This window comes from Carlito syrichta, unplaced genomic scaffold (assembly GCF_000164805.1).
Source record: "Carlito syrichta isolate Samal-C Ts95f unplaced genomic scaffold, Tarsius_syrichta-2.0.1 Scaffold315403, whole genome shotgun sequence".
NCBI classification, from domain to species: domain Eukaryota; kingdom Metazoa; phylum Chordata; class Mammalia; order Primates; family Tarsiidae; genus Carlito; species Carlito syrichta.
In genome coordinates, this window is record NW_007259499.1 from 263,165 (window position 1) to 278,527 (window position 15,363).

The window sequence follows — 15,363 nt, forward strand, 5'->3', positions numbered from 1 at the left end:
TCTGCCTCAGCCTTCCAAGTAGCTGGAACTACAGGCACACACTACCATGCCCGGCTAATTTTTTGATTTGAAGATATGAAGTCTCACCAAGTTGTCCGGGTGGGTCTCGAACCCGCGGGCGCAGGCAATCCACTCACCTCGGCCTCCCAAAGTGCTGGAATTACAGACTGAGCCACCGAGTCCGGCCAGCACTTTCAGGGTCTTGAACATAGGAACACTCTGTATATTTAAGTCTGCTGGATTTTAAAAAGAAAATCCTGTACCAGAAAGCCATACTGCTTTAGGCTAAGTTTATTGTAATGTGGTTGCAGTTGTAGTTCTAAATACCAAATAACTGGAAAAGTAAAAAATCATATGAACAGTTTTGTTGCAGTAAACCCACTTGTTAATAGAAGCAGATCTCTGCTTTGAAAAGAAATGTGCCTCTCACCTTCCTTCAGAGCCTCTTCTGCTGCCGGCTGTCTTCCTATTTTGGATTCTGGCCTAGATGCTGTGTGTTTTCTCCTCTTTTCCCTTGCGGGTTGACATTCTGCCTCCCCCCAACTCACAGCAGCTCTTGGCTGTGGTCCCATCTTCTGCCTTCCCGCCTCCAAGGGCCAGGCTTTGCACCCTGCAGGCCACCCAGCTCTTCATTGTCGCTGGAAACATCTCTGTGGCTTCTGCTTTGGTCTGTGCCAGAGCCTTCCTGGGACCCATGGGGAGGGTGTGAAGGAGAACGCTTTGGCAAAGGACCTTGCAGGGCCAGGCAGGCAGGATTCTTCTGGTGGCCCTAACAAGGGAATGGGTTCTATGTCTGGTTGGGAGAGAGGCCATGAGGCTAGGCCCAGGAGCGCCACCAAGGGGATAAGACTTGGCAGTAGTAGCTGGCAAGGGCTTCAGGGTGGGCGCATCTGCCTGTGTCTGTGGTTCCTGTGAACCAGGGCTGTCAGTACTGCCCTTGGACTCCGGTGTGTGGGGCTGTCCATGGTCAGTAAAGAGTGCAGGGCTTCCTTCTGCAGTCTAGGGTGGTTTTTCTGAGGCTCCTCTTTCTACTCATGCCACCTTCTTGTCCCCTCTGCCTACTCTCTGCATATCATGTTGGCTGACTTGCCTTTGCTTTGGTTTCTGCTCTGTTCTCCTCTCCTGTCTAATTCCTATGATCTCTTCTTCCTCAGCTTTGCCCTCTTAACCTTAGCTTTTGTAACTGTCTCGAGCCACAAGCATGCCGCCAAGCTCACCTGTGGCCATATTGCTCACTATTAGTTCATTACTACGTGGTGTCCTGACCTCCCCTTCCCCTGTGCACTCACCTTTTTTTTAGCTTCAGTGCTCTGTGCCATTGCAGGTAGTGTGGTAGGTAGGGGCTCTGAAGGAGCGAGGCTGGTGGGGACAGAGCTTGTGCCGCAGGCATGTCTCCTGCTCTTGGTGGAGGTGGGGTGTGCTTGTGTGTCTCCTTGGTCAGGGACCTTTGACTGCAGCCAGCTGAAGAGTGTGAAGCTGTGGCATGTTGCAGGTCACCTGACCAAGGAACAGCCACATCTGACCCTCGGTACCTTGGCAACTATGACAGTTGTTGTCTGTTCAAACTGCTGGCCTGATACCTTTCCTATTGCTGTATGCTTGGGTATTCATTTTGTGGTCATTTTTGTTTTTCCAGAAGTTTCTTTGGAGTGTCATGGTATTTTTAGATAAAATCTTGGACTCACTGGAGTAGATATATATCATTATTCTTTCTTCCTAGGTCTGAAAGTCAGGCTGCAGATGCAGAAAACAAAGCTAGAAAGTTTACGTTCCCTCTCTTTGGTGCCATGAAAGGAGGAAGCAAATTCAAATTAAAAACTGGAACAGTTGGGGTAAGTTGTGAGTCAGTGTTAAACTTTTAGCTCTTGAGCTAGTTTTTCTCTTTTTTTGCAAGTGCAGATGACTCATTCCATAGTAATGTGAGAAAGGGGGCTTTGGGCCTGATATGATCACATCTTTCCAGAAGTTGGTTCTTGGATTTTTTTTCTGCTCAACTTAGGGTTATCAAGAATTGGTGAATTGACCAGGCGCAGGCACTCACACCTATAATTCTAGCACTTTGGGAGGCTTGAGGCAGGAGGATCTCTTGAGTCCAGGAGTTCGAGACCAGCCTGGGAAACAGTGAGAACGCATCTCTATAAAAAATTGAATAAATTAGCCAGATGTGTTGGTGGATACCCATAGTCCCAGGCACTCGGGAAACTAAGGTGGGAGGATCGCCTGGCCAGGAGGTTGAGGCTGCAGTGAGCCGTGAGCATGCCACTGCACTCCAGCTTTGGTGAAAGAATGAGACCCTAACTCAAATATGAAAAGTTGGTGAATTGATTCATGCTGATCAATTTGTAAGTAAATGAGCTTTGGGATACTGGCTTATTAATTTCTTTTCTTTTTTTTTTTTTTGAGCCGTAGTCTCACTCTGTTGCCCAGGCTGGAGTGCAGTAGCACGCTCATGTCCACCACAGCCTCGACCTGCTGGGTTCTGGCAATCATTCCGCCCCAGCCTTCCAAGTAGCCGGAACTACAGGCGCACCCTACTACATCCAGCTAATTTTTTAATTTATTGTGGAGATGAGGTCTCACCATGTTGCCCAGGCTGGTCACGGTTATTAGTTTCTTTTTTTCTTTTGAGTTGGAGTCTCACTCTGTCACCCAGACTGGAGTGCAGTAGCCACTTCCGACCACTGCAGCCTCAACCTGCTGGGCTCCGGCAATCCTTCCACCTCAACCTTCCAAGTAGCTGGAACTACAGGCACGCACTACCACGCCCGGCTAATTTTTTGATTTATTGTAGAGATGAGGTCTCACCAAGTTGCCCCGGTGGGTTTCGAACCCACAGGCTCAGGCAATCCACTCACCTCAGCCTCCCAAATGCGTGGGATTACAGGCTGAGCCGCCGAGCCCGACTTCATTTTTGATTTATTGTAGAGATGAGGTCTCGCCAAGTTGCCCCGGTGGGTTTCGAACCCGCAGGCTCAGGCAATCCACTCACCTCAGCCTCCCAAATGCGTGGGATTACAGGCTGAGCCGCCGAGCCCGACTTCATTTTTGATTTATTGTAGAGATGAGGTCTCGCCAAGTTGCCCCGGTGGGTTTCGAACCCGCAGGCTCAGGCAATCCACTCACCTCAGCCTCCCAAATGCGTGGGATTACAGGCTGAGCCGCCGAGCCCGACTTCATTTTTGATTTATTGTAGAGATGAGGTCTCGCCAAGTTGCCCCGGTGGGTTTCGAACCCGCAGGCTCAGGCAATCCACTCACCTCAGCCTCCCAAATGCGTGGGATTACAGGCTGAGCCGCCGAGCCCGACTTCATTTTTGATTTATTGTAGAGATGAGGTCTCGCCAAGTTGCCCCGGTGGGTTTCGAACCCGCAGGCTCAGGCAATCCACTCACCTCAGCCTCCCAAATGCGTGGGATTACAGGCTGAGCCGCCGAGCCCGACTTCATTTTTGATTTATTGTAGAGATGAGGTCTCGCCAAGTTGCCCCGGTGGGTTTCGAACCCGCAGGCTCAGGCAATCCACTCACCTCAGCCTCCCAAATGCGTGGGATTACAGGCTGAGCCGCCGAGCCCGACTTCATTTTTGATTTATTGTAGAGATGAGGTCTCGCCAAGTTGCCCCGGTGGGTTTCGAACCCGCAGGCTCAGGCAATCCACTCACCTCAGCCTCCCAAATGCGTGGGATTACAGGCTGAGCCGCCGAGCCCGACTTCATTTTTGATTTATTGTAGAGATGAGGTCTCGCCAAGTTGCCCCGGTGGGTTTCGAACCCGCAGGCTCAGGCAATCCACTCACCTCAGCCTCCCAAATGCGTGGGATTACAGGCTGAGCCGCCGAGCCCGACTTCATTTTTGATTTATTGTAGAGATGAGGTCTCGCCAAGTTGCCCCGGTGGGTTTCGAACCCGCAGGCTCAGGCAATCCACTCACCTCAGCCTCCCAAATGCGTGGGATTACAGGCTGAGCCGCCGAGCCCGACTTCATTTTTGATTTATTGTAGAGATGAGGTCTCGCCAAGTTGCCCCGGTGGGTTTCGAACCCGCAGGCTCAGGCAATCCACTCACCTCAGCCTCCCAAATGCGTGGGATTACAGGCTGAGCCGCCGAGCCCGACTTCATTTTTGATTTATTGTAGAGATGAGGTCTCGCCAAGTTGCCCCGGTGGGTTTCGAACCCGCAGGCTCAGGCAATCCACTCACCTCAGCCTCCCAAGGTGCGGGATTACAGGCTGAGCCGCCGAGCCCGACTAGTTTCTTAATCATTCATTATTCATTCCTCATTCATTATTTATTTCTAATGAATGTTGCGTTTGAAGATGGGTGTCCATTAAATGCTCTTTCCTGGTGGATGGATGCCATGTTCAGACTCTACTAGCACTTGCTAATATATAGTGTGTGCACCTGCCTCTGTCAGATGGTTTTCCTTACTTCATTTAATCCTTCCAACCTCATGTGACGTGTGGGACTTTACCTGTTCTCACAAGTGAAGAAGCTGGAAAGATTGAATGCCAGATCACACAGCTTATGAGCCCGCACTAGCAGGTCCAGTCTTCTATCTTGGGTTCTGTGATCTTTCTATTGTTCTTAGTGTGTGTTTGTAGGTACATTTTTGCTTTATATGCATTTCTCTTTACATATTCTGCTTTTAGAAGGTTTCCATTACTCCTAAAGCTGAGCCTTGGGTATTAGTTTGCCAGGGCTGCCATAATAAAATACCACAGATTGACTGACTTGAGCAACAGAAATGTATTTTCTGGAGTCTGGAAGTCCAAAACCAAGAAGCCGACAGGGTTGGCTCCCCGAGGCCTCTCGGTCTGCTGCTGGCTGTCCCCTGCCACCTCTTCCCACGGCCGTCCCACCTCGCACTCATGCCCCTTGTGTCTCTTTCTCTTGTGAGGACACTAGTCATGTCAGGTTAGGGCCCCACCTGATGCTGCCACTTTAACTTGATCACTATTAAAGACCTTATCTCAAATGTAGTCATGTTCTGAGGTACTGAAGGTTTGTACTCCAGACATGAATTTTGAGGGGAGCACAGTTGAGCCCCAAACACCTTGACTTAGGGAAACTGCCCTCTCGTGGCAGAGGTTTGAAGTCCCAGCCATGTATTCTGAATGTGTACATGGACATCGTTTGCCTAAGAGGGAGGCTTTTCTGTGTGAGGGTGGAGTTGGGAATTGTTTTTTATTTCTTTTTTTGAGTAGGAGCCTCACCCTGTTACCCAGACCATTGCAACCTTGACCTACTTGGCTCAGGTGATCCTTCCACCTCAGCTCTCCAAGTGGCTGGAACCACAGGCGTGTGCTACCATACCCACTAATGTTTTTTATTTATTTGGAGAGGCGGTCTCACTGAGTTGCCCAGGTTGGCCTCGAACCCCTGGACTCGCAATCCTCTCACTTCCGCCTCCCAAGGTGCTGGGATTACAGGTGTGAGCCACCACGCCCAGCTTGTGTTTTAAATAGAAGAAAAACTCTCTAATAAAAAGCCCTTCTTGCCGGGCTCGGTGGCTCAGTCTGTTATCCCACGCCTTTGGGAGGCTGAGGTGAGTGGATTACCTGAGCCCGCGGGTTTGAGACCCGCCTGGGCAGGCGAGACCTCATCTCTACAATAAATCAAAAAATATTAGCCGGGTGTGGTGGCAACATGCCTGTAGTTCCACCTACTCGGAAGGCTGAGGCGGAAGGATCGCTGGATCCCAGCAGGTCGAGGCTGCGGTGGCCAGGAGCGGCCACTGCACTCCAGTCTGGGTGACAGAGTGAGACTCCAACTCAAAAAAAAAAAGCCCTTCTTGGAGGATGGCTGAGCTAAATCCTGTATTGAAAAGACTATATAACCAAAAGATACTTCGGTACCTCTACTCCATAAATGGTCACTTTTTCTAATAAGTACTTTTATTGAAAGACCTTGATTGAATATTGGACCTTATTCTTTGAAAAATGTCTTTCTTCGGATCTGTTTTACTGATTTGCATGCCTTGTTTTCCTGAAATTACGTTAAGTCTAAAATTTAAAAAAAGGTACAAATAATTTACTTCTTAGTAATGTGTGTCTGATTTATTCCTCTTGCTGTCATGAGGTGTCGTGGGAAAACACCTGCTCTGGTTCTTAGTTGGAGTAGACGTCTTAGTTCTCTACAAGCGTTTTGTGTTTAATAGTCTTGCAATTCTAGAAACTAAGGCGACACTTTAGGGTCTGTGGGTTTAATGTGAAAGTCCTGCTTCCAGCAGTCTTCTGTGGCTTCCCAGCCTCCTGGAGAGGTGTTTGCTTGTTACCCTTTTGTGTTTTTTTTGGTCACAGAAGTTACCCCCTAAGCGTCCAGAACTCCCTCCGGCTCTAATGAGAATGAAGGATGAGCCCGAAGTAGAGGAGGAGGAGGAAGAGGAAGAAGAGGAAGAGAAGGAAGAGGATCGCAGGAAGGAAACAGTGGGGGATGGAAGTAGCAGGCCGCAGCCAGAGGTGGAGCTAGAGGCGGCCGTGCCAGAGGCGAGGCCCCCCATGGACCTCATACTGCCTGCAGAAGCCCGAGACCGAGGTAGGCTCCTTCTCCTGGGTTGCTCAGTGGACAGCAGCACTGACTGCAGGTGGGTTGGAAAGCAAGGCCAGGGCAACCCCTTCGGGTCCCCTCCCACAGTGGGAGCGTTTCTGTCCTTTCAATAAATCCTGCTTTAAAAAAAAAAAGAAAAAGCAAGACCAGGGCTCATTTGTGCCTTTGGCTTTGTGTATGTGGCTCACGGACTCTGGAGAGGAGACATACTTTCTTGTTGTTCCTCCTGTTACTGCCAGTCATTTGTATGCCCCCTGCAAATTGAGGGCAGCTATTTCCAGTCTGCTCCAGAGTTACAGAAAGATGAAGCTGTGGAACGTAGAGCTGCAGCTGCTGTGATATCATCCTGGGCTGCCACCACCATATGAGTTGGTGGATCATGGAGTAGTGTGGACGATGGGCCCCTTGTTCATTCTCTCACCGTCCCTAAAACAGGCCAAGCATAAGGAACCTGCTGGACTGAAGTCCTCATGAAGGATCATGCCTTACTCTTCCTGTCCAGGAAACCTAACAGAAAACCTAGCATATGGTGTTGTCCACCCACCTCACACCTCAGCAAGTGTTTGGTGAAAAATGTTGAAAGAGGGAATTGATTCGTTTTTTTTGTTGTTGTTTTTTTTTTTTTTGAGTTGAAGTCTCACTCTGTCACCCAGACTGGAGTACAGTGGCCGCTCCCGGCCACCGCAGCCTCAACCTGCTTGGCTCCGGCGATCCTTCCGCCTCAGCCTTCCAAGTAGTTGGAACTACAGGCGCGCACTACCACGCCTGGCTAATTTTTGATTTATTGTAGAGATGAGGTCTCGCTGCCCAGGTGGGTCTCGAACCCGCGGGCTCAGGCAATCCACTCACCTCAGCCTCCCAAAGGCGCGGGATTACAGGCTGAGCCACTGAGCCCGGCTTGATTCGTTTTTAATACAAATATTTTTTCTGGTTACGAAAGAAATATATATTTATCTTAGAAATTATAGGTGGCTGGGCTTGGTGGCTCAGTCTGTAATCCCAGTACTTTGGGAGGCCAAGGCAAGTGGATTGCCTGAGCTGGCAGGTTTGAGACCAGCCCAGAAAACTTGGTGAGACCTCATCTCTACAATTAAAAAAAAAAAATTAGCCGGGCATGGTAGCGTTTTTAGTTCCAGCTACTTGGAAGGCTGAGGTGGAAGGATCATCGGAGCCCAGTAGGTCGATGCTGGGGTGGCCGTGAGTGCACCACTGCACTCCAACCAGGGCAACGGAGTGAGACTCCAACTCAAAAAAAAAAAAAAAAAAAAGGAATTATAGGTTATACATAAAAGTCCAAAGAAAAGAGAAATCCCCACAGTCACCCTAGAGGTCATTGCTTATCTTTTTTGTACCCTGTCATCCTCTGTCAGCTACAGGGACTATTTTCCTTCTGGTTGGCCAAACTGTTAGTGGAAAATAGGGAGCATGAGGGGAGATGATCAAAATTGCATTCCGTGCATGTGGGAGTGTGTGGGGGTCTACTTCCAAAATGAGCCAGGCTTGGGGCATGGCCCTTCTCCTGAGCTGCTTCCCGTTGTCTGAGAACTGTTTCCTTATCTGTGAGCGGCAAATCTTGTATTTGCATTCTCTCTTGTTTCATTATCGCCAAAATGCCAGCCTTCTTCAAAAGGTGCTTACCCACACGTGACTAAGTCTGGTCTTGGGCCATCCATTGTGAGGGTGGTCATAACTAGGTTGGCAGGAGTGGAGCCATAGGATTATATATATATTTTTTGTTTAAAGGACCTAAGTAGACTGGGCGCAATGTCTCACCTGGTAATCCCAGCACTTTGGGAGGCTGAGGTGGGAGGATCGCTTGAGGCCAGGAGTTCAAGACCACCCTGGGCAACATAGCTAGACCACATGTCTACAAGAAAAGAGGGGGACAACCAAAGTAAATATATGTGTATAAAAATAGATTTTGAAACTTGGTTTATAAGATTAAATGAGGCCAGGAGCAGTGGTTCACACTTGTAATCCCAACACTTTGGATGGTGGAGGCACAAGGACTCCCTGAGCCCAGGGATTTGAGACCAGTCTGGGCAACTTGGTGAGACCTCATTTCTACAGTAAATCAAAACATTAGCCAGGCGTGGTGGTGCACGCCTGTGGTTCCAGCTACTTGAAAGGCTGAGGTGGAAGTATCCCCTGAGCCCAGCAGGTCAAGGCTATAGTGGTTGTGAGCATGCCACTGCTCTCTAACCTGGGCAACAGTGAGACTCCAACTCAACAACAAAAAAATGATTAGTAAATCTTCAGCTGATGAGGAATTACTCCAGGCCTTTTTTGTTCCTTTTTGTTTTGCTTTTAATCTGGGGTCTCTCTCTGTCACCCAGACTGGAATGCAGTGGCACAATCACAGCTCACCACAACCTCCCACACTTCTGGGCTCAAGCAATCCTTCCACTCAACCTCTTGAGTAGCTATGATTACAGGTGTGCGCCACCATGCCCGACTAATTTTTTTTTGTAGAGGTGAGGTCTTGCTATGTTTCCTAAGCTGACCTCAAACTCCTGGACTCAAGAAGTCCTCCACGTTGGCCTCCCAAAGTGCTGGGATTACAGGTGTGAACCACTGTGCCCAGCTCCTTTAGGTTTTAATGAGTTTTGTGGGGTCTTTTTGTAACATTGGGTTATAATTTGCATGCTGTCTTATAACCTGTTTTCTTCTGTCTTAAGCTATTCTTTTTTAAATGTGGTTTTTAATTTGGGGTATGGTGATCTATCACATGCATATGCCATAATTTCTTTTCCAGTTGTTAAACATGTAGGTTATTTCTTAACTTTTGCTATTACAAAATACCTGTCTGTAATAAACCTTGGTGCTCATCTTTGACTTTTTGAAAAATATGTTCCTGGAAGTCAAGTTTCTAGGCCAAGGAGTATATACATTGTTAAGGCTTTTGGTAAATATTGCCAAAATGTTTTACCTCGAAGTTGGCTAGCTTTCTTAGAAGAGCTGGTGGTCCTCTGCTATACAGCTGGAGCCACATTACTTGAAAACCTTGTTAAGATTAGTTGAGGCTGATGATAGCAAAGCTAGATGGTTATATATGTGCTTCACTTCTCTTGCTTCTGGTTTTTTTCTTGGCTTTCCACCATGAATGAAATAATAACAGTATGCTCTGGTGCTGCTTTCTGTAGAAAACAGGCCTCAACTCAGCCAGGCGGAGCAGAGTAAAGGCTATCAAGAGATGAGCGAAGCCGTATTCCCGCACGAGGAACCCTCAGGCAAGTAGCTCAGAAGCCTCCTGTCCATTCTGTACAGGATGACTGGGCTTAGGGGGGTGTGGCACCAGTCTGCAGGTGACATGGAGGTGGGCCTTCGGGGTTGGCCGAGACAGAGTTGGAGTAGATGAGAGGCTTGTGCTATCTGTCCTGTCTCTTGGAGTTCCCTCTTCGCCCCACAAAGTACCCAGTACCTTGATGCTTCCCTCCAGCTTTGCAGAGCCAAATATGTGCCTCTTGTTGGAGTGATTCCAACTCTGTTCGGAGAAATTGGTTGACAGGTTGGCCTGTTAACAGGACAGCTTTTCTCTGGTGAAATGAGCCTCGTTTTCTACTTTTTTACGTGGTTTGGTCAAATTTAAGCCTTAGGATGTAAAAAAACGAAGCTTATTTGTGAAGGAAACATTTTCTTTTAATTCAGTCTTTACAGTAGTAAAAGGAATAGCTGAGAGTTGCACTGTCACAGCATCTTTTCTTCATAATTATAATGCTCTCATGAGGAGTTTTTCCTTTCCCTTTTACTTTTACCGAAAATAGCTCTTGCCACTTTTTCTTTTCTTAAATTAGCATCAAAGAATGAATATGAGAAAAGCAGAGATGAATTGAAGAAGAAGAAAACTCCTGGTCCAGGCAAAGTGAGTGTTTGGCTTTCCTGGGCGTCACGCAGGGCCCCTTGTCATGGCCCACATCCCAAAGAGTGAATGACAGCACTCCCACAGCCTTGACCTTCTCTCCAAGAAATCTGGGTTCTCTTTATTTCTGGGTTCTCTGTTGTCCTCATCCACTCTGTTATCCGCTCACATACAAGCTGCCTCTTTTCCTAGTTTGTGAATCTTTCTTTATATCCTAGCATGCCATACAAAGACATTGGATGCCATATTATTATGTTCCTTCTTTTATTACACACAAGGTGGAATGTAATATACTCCATCTGCATCTTAAATCATCCTGTGTCAGCAATATTAGGAGCTTATGGATGTACCTTGTTTAGCTCGTAGATGGACACTGGGTTGTTTCCAGTCTTTTATCACTATGGTGCTACATTGAATAATCTTGTCCATACATGGTTTTGTGAGCATAGGGTAAGCTCCTGGAAGTGGGATTGCTGGGTTGTAGCAAATTGTCCCCAAGAACCACCCTTAGGTGGGGTAATTCACAGGACTCAGCCCACGGTTGTGCTTGGAGCTGTGATTTACCAGGCACAGACAGCAAAGGGAAAAGGCAAATGGTGCAAAAAACATTTGGGGAACCAGACGCAGGCTCTCAAGGGTTCCCTTCCATCAGAGTCACACAGGACATGCTTAACTCCCCTAGTAACGGCATGTGACAGCATGTGTGAAATGCTCCTGCTAGGGCAGTTTATTAGAGACTCAGGCCCAGACTGACCACATAGGCATTCCCTGTCTCGTGTGTTCCTAAATTCTAGACTCCCAGAAGGAAAACAGGTGTTCCACATAGACCACGTCGCTTAAACAGTACCTGAGGCCCAGTGAGCCACTCTGAGCACTCCCAAATTCAAGTTCCCAGGTGCCAGCCGAGGGCCAGCCTTGCAAACACGCTTTCAAAGGATAACAGTCAGGCTTGTTCTGTTAGCCCTTTTCTGTACCTTGGTCAAAGGCAGATGCCAGATTTCCTGCTCTGGGGCTTATGCTGTTTAGTGCTCAGACCTGCAGTATGTCAGCTGCCCCTTTGAGGAGCATCACAGCACAGCTGGCTAAAGGTCCACTTGTTGAGGGTGGGTTCAGAGAGAGAATGCCCCCACATGGTTGTTTGTCAAACTCCCTAATGCAAACTGTTCTCTCTTGGTTTTTGTGTGCTGGCAGGAATAGGGACAGTGATTCTTAGAATTAAAATTTTCCCGTCTTCTCTTTGCAGTTCCCACCAATACTTTCTTCCAAATATCCCGAAGATGACCCAGACTACTGTGTGTGGGTCCCACCTGAAGGTAGGCTGCTTTTGCTTTTCTTTCCCTCCAAAATTCACTCGTTTATAGTTTTGAATAGGCAGTATATGTTTAAGGTTCAAAATAAGAAAGTGACCAGAGTATGTCGTGAATAGTCTCCTGGTGGAACAGGTGGATCTAGAGGCATATCAGCCAGATAGAACTTGTGCACCCTGGCTGGGTCCTTAGTCAAGGAAACAATTGCTGAAAACAAATACATCAGCCAGTCAGATATCTGATGATGCTAAGAAAGTCTTGATGTTGAGTCATGCTTTTTGGGAAAAGTTTTTTGTTTTTTGTTTTTTGTTTTTGAGTTGGAGTTTCACTCTTGTCGCCCAGACTGGATTGCAGTGGCATGCTCGCGGCCACCGCAGCCTCAACCTGCTGGGCGTCAGCGATTCTTCTGCATCAGCCTTCCAGGTAGCTGGAACTACAGGCGCGCGCTACCACGCCCAGCTAGTTTTTGATTTATTGTAGAGGCGAGGTCTCACCAAGTTGCCCCGGTGGGTCTCGAACCCGCGGGCTCAGGCAATCCACTTGCCTCGGCCTCCCAAAGTGCTGGGATTACAGGCTGAGCCACTGAGCCCGGCCTTGGGAAAAGTTTTTATCCTCTAGGATTATATACAGAAATGCTAGCAAATGAAGTGATGCCTGGAATTTGCTGACAATCATATGGCGTAGAGGATGAGGGAAAGGTGGGAAGGGGCAGTGGAGAAGCAGGGTTGGCCACGCGTGGGTCATCACTGAAGCGTCAGGAGTACATGCAGGCTCATTACAGATTTCTATTTCATTTCACGTGAACTTTGTGTTTTCTTTATTAAGTTAAAAAAAAATCTGTTTGCAACCTGCCTGGGCAACTTGGCGAGACCTCATCTCTACAATAAATCAAAAAAATTAGCTGGGTGTGGTAGCACGCGCCTGTAGTTCCAGTACTTGGAAGGCTGAGGTGGAAGGATCGCCGGAGCCCAACAGATCAAGGCTGTAGTGGCCGGGAGCGGCCACTGCACTCCAGTCTGGGTGACAGAGTGAGACTCCAACTCCAAAAAAAAAATCTGGCTATACCTTCATGACCCAGTTTTTTCCTCCAAAAACAACCAAATAGTACCTGTTTCTTATAAATACTTATATGTATTATGCAAAATGCCCATATAGGCAATAAAATACATAATATTTCACCACTTTTTATACACAAATGGAAGTGTATCCTACCCCTTGCTGTTTTGCACTTAGCATAAGGTAGAGGTTCTTCTGTTGTTGTTATGGACTTCTTGTTATTTGCTGATGGCAACATTCTTCTTTGTTATGGTGTGATTGTACTTACTGAAACAGTTCTGCCAAAGATTTAGCTGCTGCTTCCAATCTTTCGCCATTATAGACAACTCTGTCATAAGTACCTCTAACGTATGTAATTTTGTAATAGATGAAGTATAGAGGCATATCTGTAGTGAAATCATAAACATTAACCTGCTGGATCAAAGGTATGAACATTTTTGAGACTCAACGGAGTGTCCCAGTTTTATGCTGGTACCCACACTCTCAAGGCTGTGTACGAGAGACTTATTTCCCTGTGTGCTTATCACAGCTTGCTTTTTCTATGGATGGGGTTTCTAATATACTAGTAACTCATAGAAATTTAGTTATTAGTCATATGCTAATAAATGTTGGAGTAGAAGTGAATAGAGGACTGTATTTTGAAATTGTGTGTGAAAATTTCTATCATAGAAGAAAATGTTATGTCTGTTTTACTTTTGGCCTATTGATGTCTGGGTGTCTTTTCCCTCCTGATTTTGGAAGAGTGAATTTATTTTCTTTTTTATACTCTGATCTAGGCCAAAGTGGAGATGGCAGAACCCATCTTAATGACAAGTATGGCTACTGATTGCTTCAGAATCCCAAAGGAAGACCTTGTGGAATGTGGGCTACTTGGGAAAGCATGGTGAACTGAATGAATCAGGTGGTCGTTTGCCCAACCTGGTGACTGGCCTTCCTTGGTACTCTTGGCTTCCTTGATTTACCTGCTCATCAGATCCTCCTGAGTTGGGTATTTCGGTTTTAAAGTGTTTGTATATGTATGTAAAAAGGGAACCATGTATTATGAGAATTAGTAGAGTGAGAGGCATGACTCTATTAAAAGAAGAAACTGAAGATGTCCCTAATGTTTTATTTATTGCTATTTGAAAGTTGTTTTTCGAGACAGAGTCTCTTTCACTCAGCTTGGAGTGCAGTGTTGTGATTACAGCTCACGGCAGCTTCGAACTCTTGGGCTTAGGCAATTCTCCTGCCTTAACCTGCTGAATAGCTGAGACTACAGGCACCACCACCATGCCTGGCTAATTTTTTTTTTTTTTTTGAGTCAGAGTCTTGCTCTGTTACCCAGACTAGAGTGCAGTAGCACACTCATGGCCACCACAATCTCAATCTACTGGGCTCAGGTGATCCTCCGCCTCAGCCTTCCTAGTAGCTGGAACTATAGGCGTGTGCCACCATGCCCAGAGAATTTTTTTGTTTTATTTTAGAGATGAGGTCTTGTCAAGTTGCCCGGGTTGGTCTCAAACTGGCGGGCTTAGGTAGTCCTCTCACCTCTGCCTCCCAAAGTGCTGGGATTACAGGCGTGAGCCACCACGCCCAGATAATTTTTAAATTTTTTTTTGTAGAAATGATATTTTGATGTTGCCCAGGATGGTCTCAAATTCCTGACCTTGAGCAATCCTTTTGCCTTGGTCTCCCAAGGTACTTGGACCTAATGCTGATTAAAGTCGCAGCTTGTTTCATTAAGACGTAAAGGCTATGCTTGTCCTGAGCAGTAGGGTGCTTCTGGTGGCTAGGTTGTAGGATTCACTGATATTGCCTCCTCAAATAACTGTTGAAATATGAGATTATGCTATGAATGTGACTGGATGTCCCTGTCAGTCTTGGAACTAAAAATAGTTTCACAGCGGGGGCTTCCTCCTCCTACCAGCATTGAGAATAGACCTGACTTGTCAGGACATAGTTAACCGTCGCACCGCCTCCTACACTCAGGCTCTAGTTAGTCCTGGCAAAACTCAGCCTGCTGCCCAGCCAGCCAGCTGTGCCTCCTCTTGTGGACGTGTGCAAATAAGGTCATGAAGTGAAAGGCTGAACGTGTTCTGCCCAGTATGGAGAGGGAAATACAAGTCCCTTCTTCTCTGGAAACAGGAGGAAATTCAAGATGTTTTATTCCATTCCCTCCCCATCGTTAGTGCCTCACTGGCAATGAATGAGGTAGAGAGCATCTGGGTCAGGCTGAGGCAGCTGAGATCAGCAGGAGGGGAGATGCTGTGGCTGGCAGAGTGGAGTGGACAGGGCGGGGTCTGCCTGAGGTGGGCTACACAACACGCATGGAGGTGGGCAGGAAGGGAGATTCCGGGCCAGCTGGAGTGGACCAGGCAGAGCTTGCCTAAGAGGAGCCACACAGCACGTGTGGAGGTAGGCAGTGTCACTCAGCCTGACAGATACGGGCAATCTGGGCTGCTAAAAGTGATGAGTCCTAACCGGGCTCAGTGGCTCAGCCTGCAATCCCGCGCCTTGGGAGGCTGAGGTGAGTGGATTGCCTGAGCCCGCGGGTTCAAGACCCGCCTGGGCAACTTGGTGAGACCTCACCTCTACAATAAATCAAAAAATTAGCCGGTTGT

General features: G+C 47.5%; 1 protein-coding gene across 1 annotated transcript in view; it reads left to right on the plus strand.

The window, feature by feature from the left end:
* Positions 1–13,861, plus strand: part of SLC4A1AP (solute carrier family 4 member 1 adaptor protein) — a 32,081-nt gene extending 18,220 nt beyond the window's left edge. The window contains exons 8-13 of the mRNA XM_008072756.2: positions 1,721–1,832; positions 6,295–6,529; positions 9,685–9,771; positions 10,336–10,403; positions 11,644–11,713; positions 13,540–13,861. Coding sequence (XP_008070947.1) covers positions 1,721–1,832; positions 6,295–6,529; positions 9,685–9,771; positions 10,336–10,403; positions 11,644–11,713; positions 13,540–13,589 — 622 coding nt within the window. The 3' untranslated portion in view covers positions 13,590–13,861. The remainder of the gene's footprint in view (positions 1–1,720; positions 1,833–6,294; positions 6,530–9,684; positions 9,772–10,335; positions 10,404–11,643; positions 11,714–13,539) is intronic.
* The last annotated feature ends 1,502 nt before the right edge of the window (positions 13,862–15,363 follow it).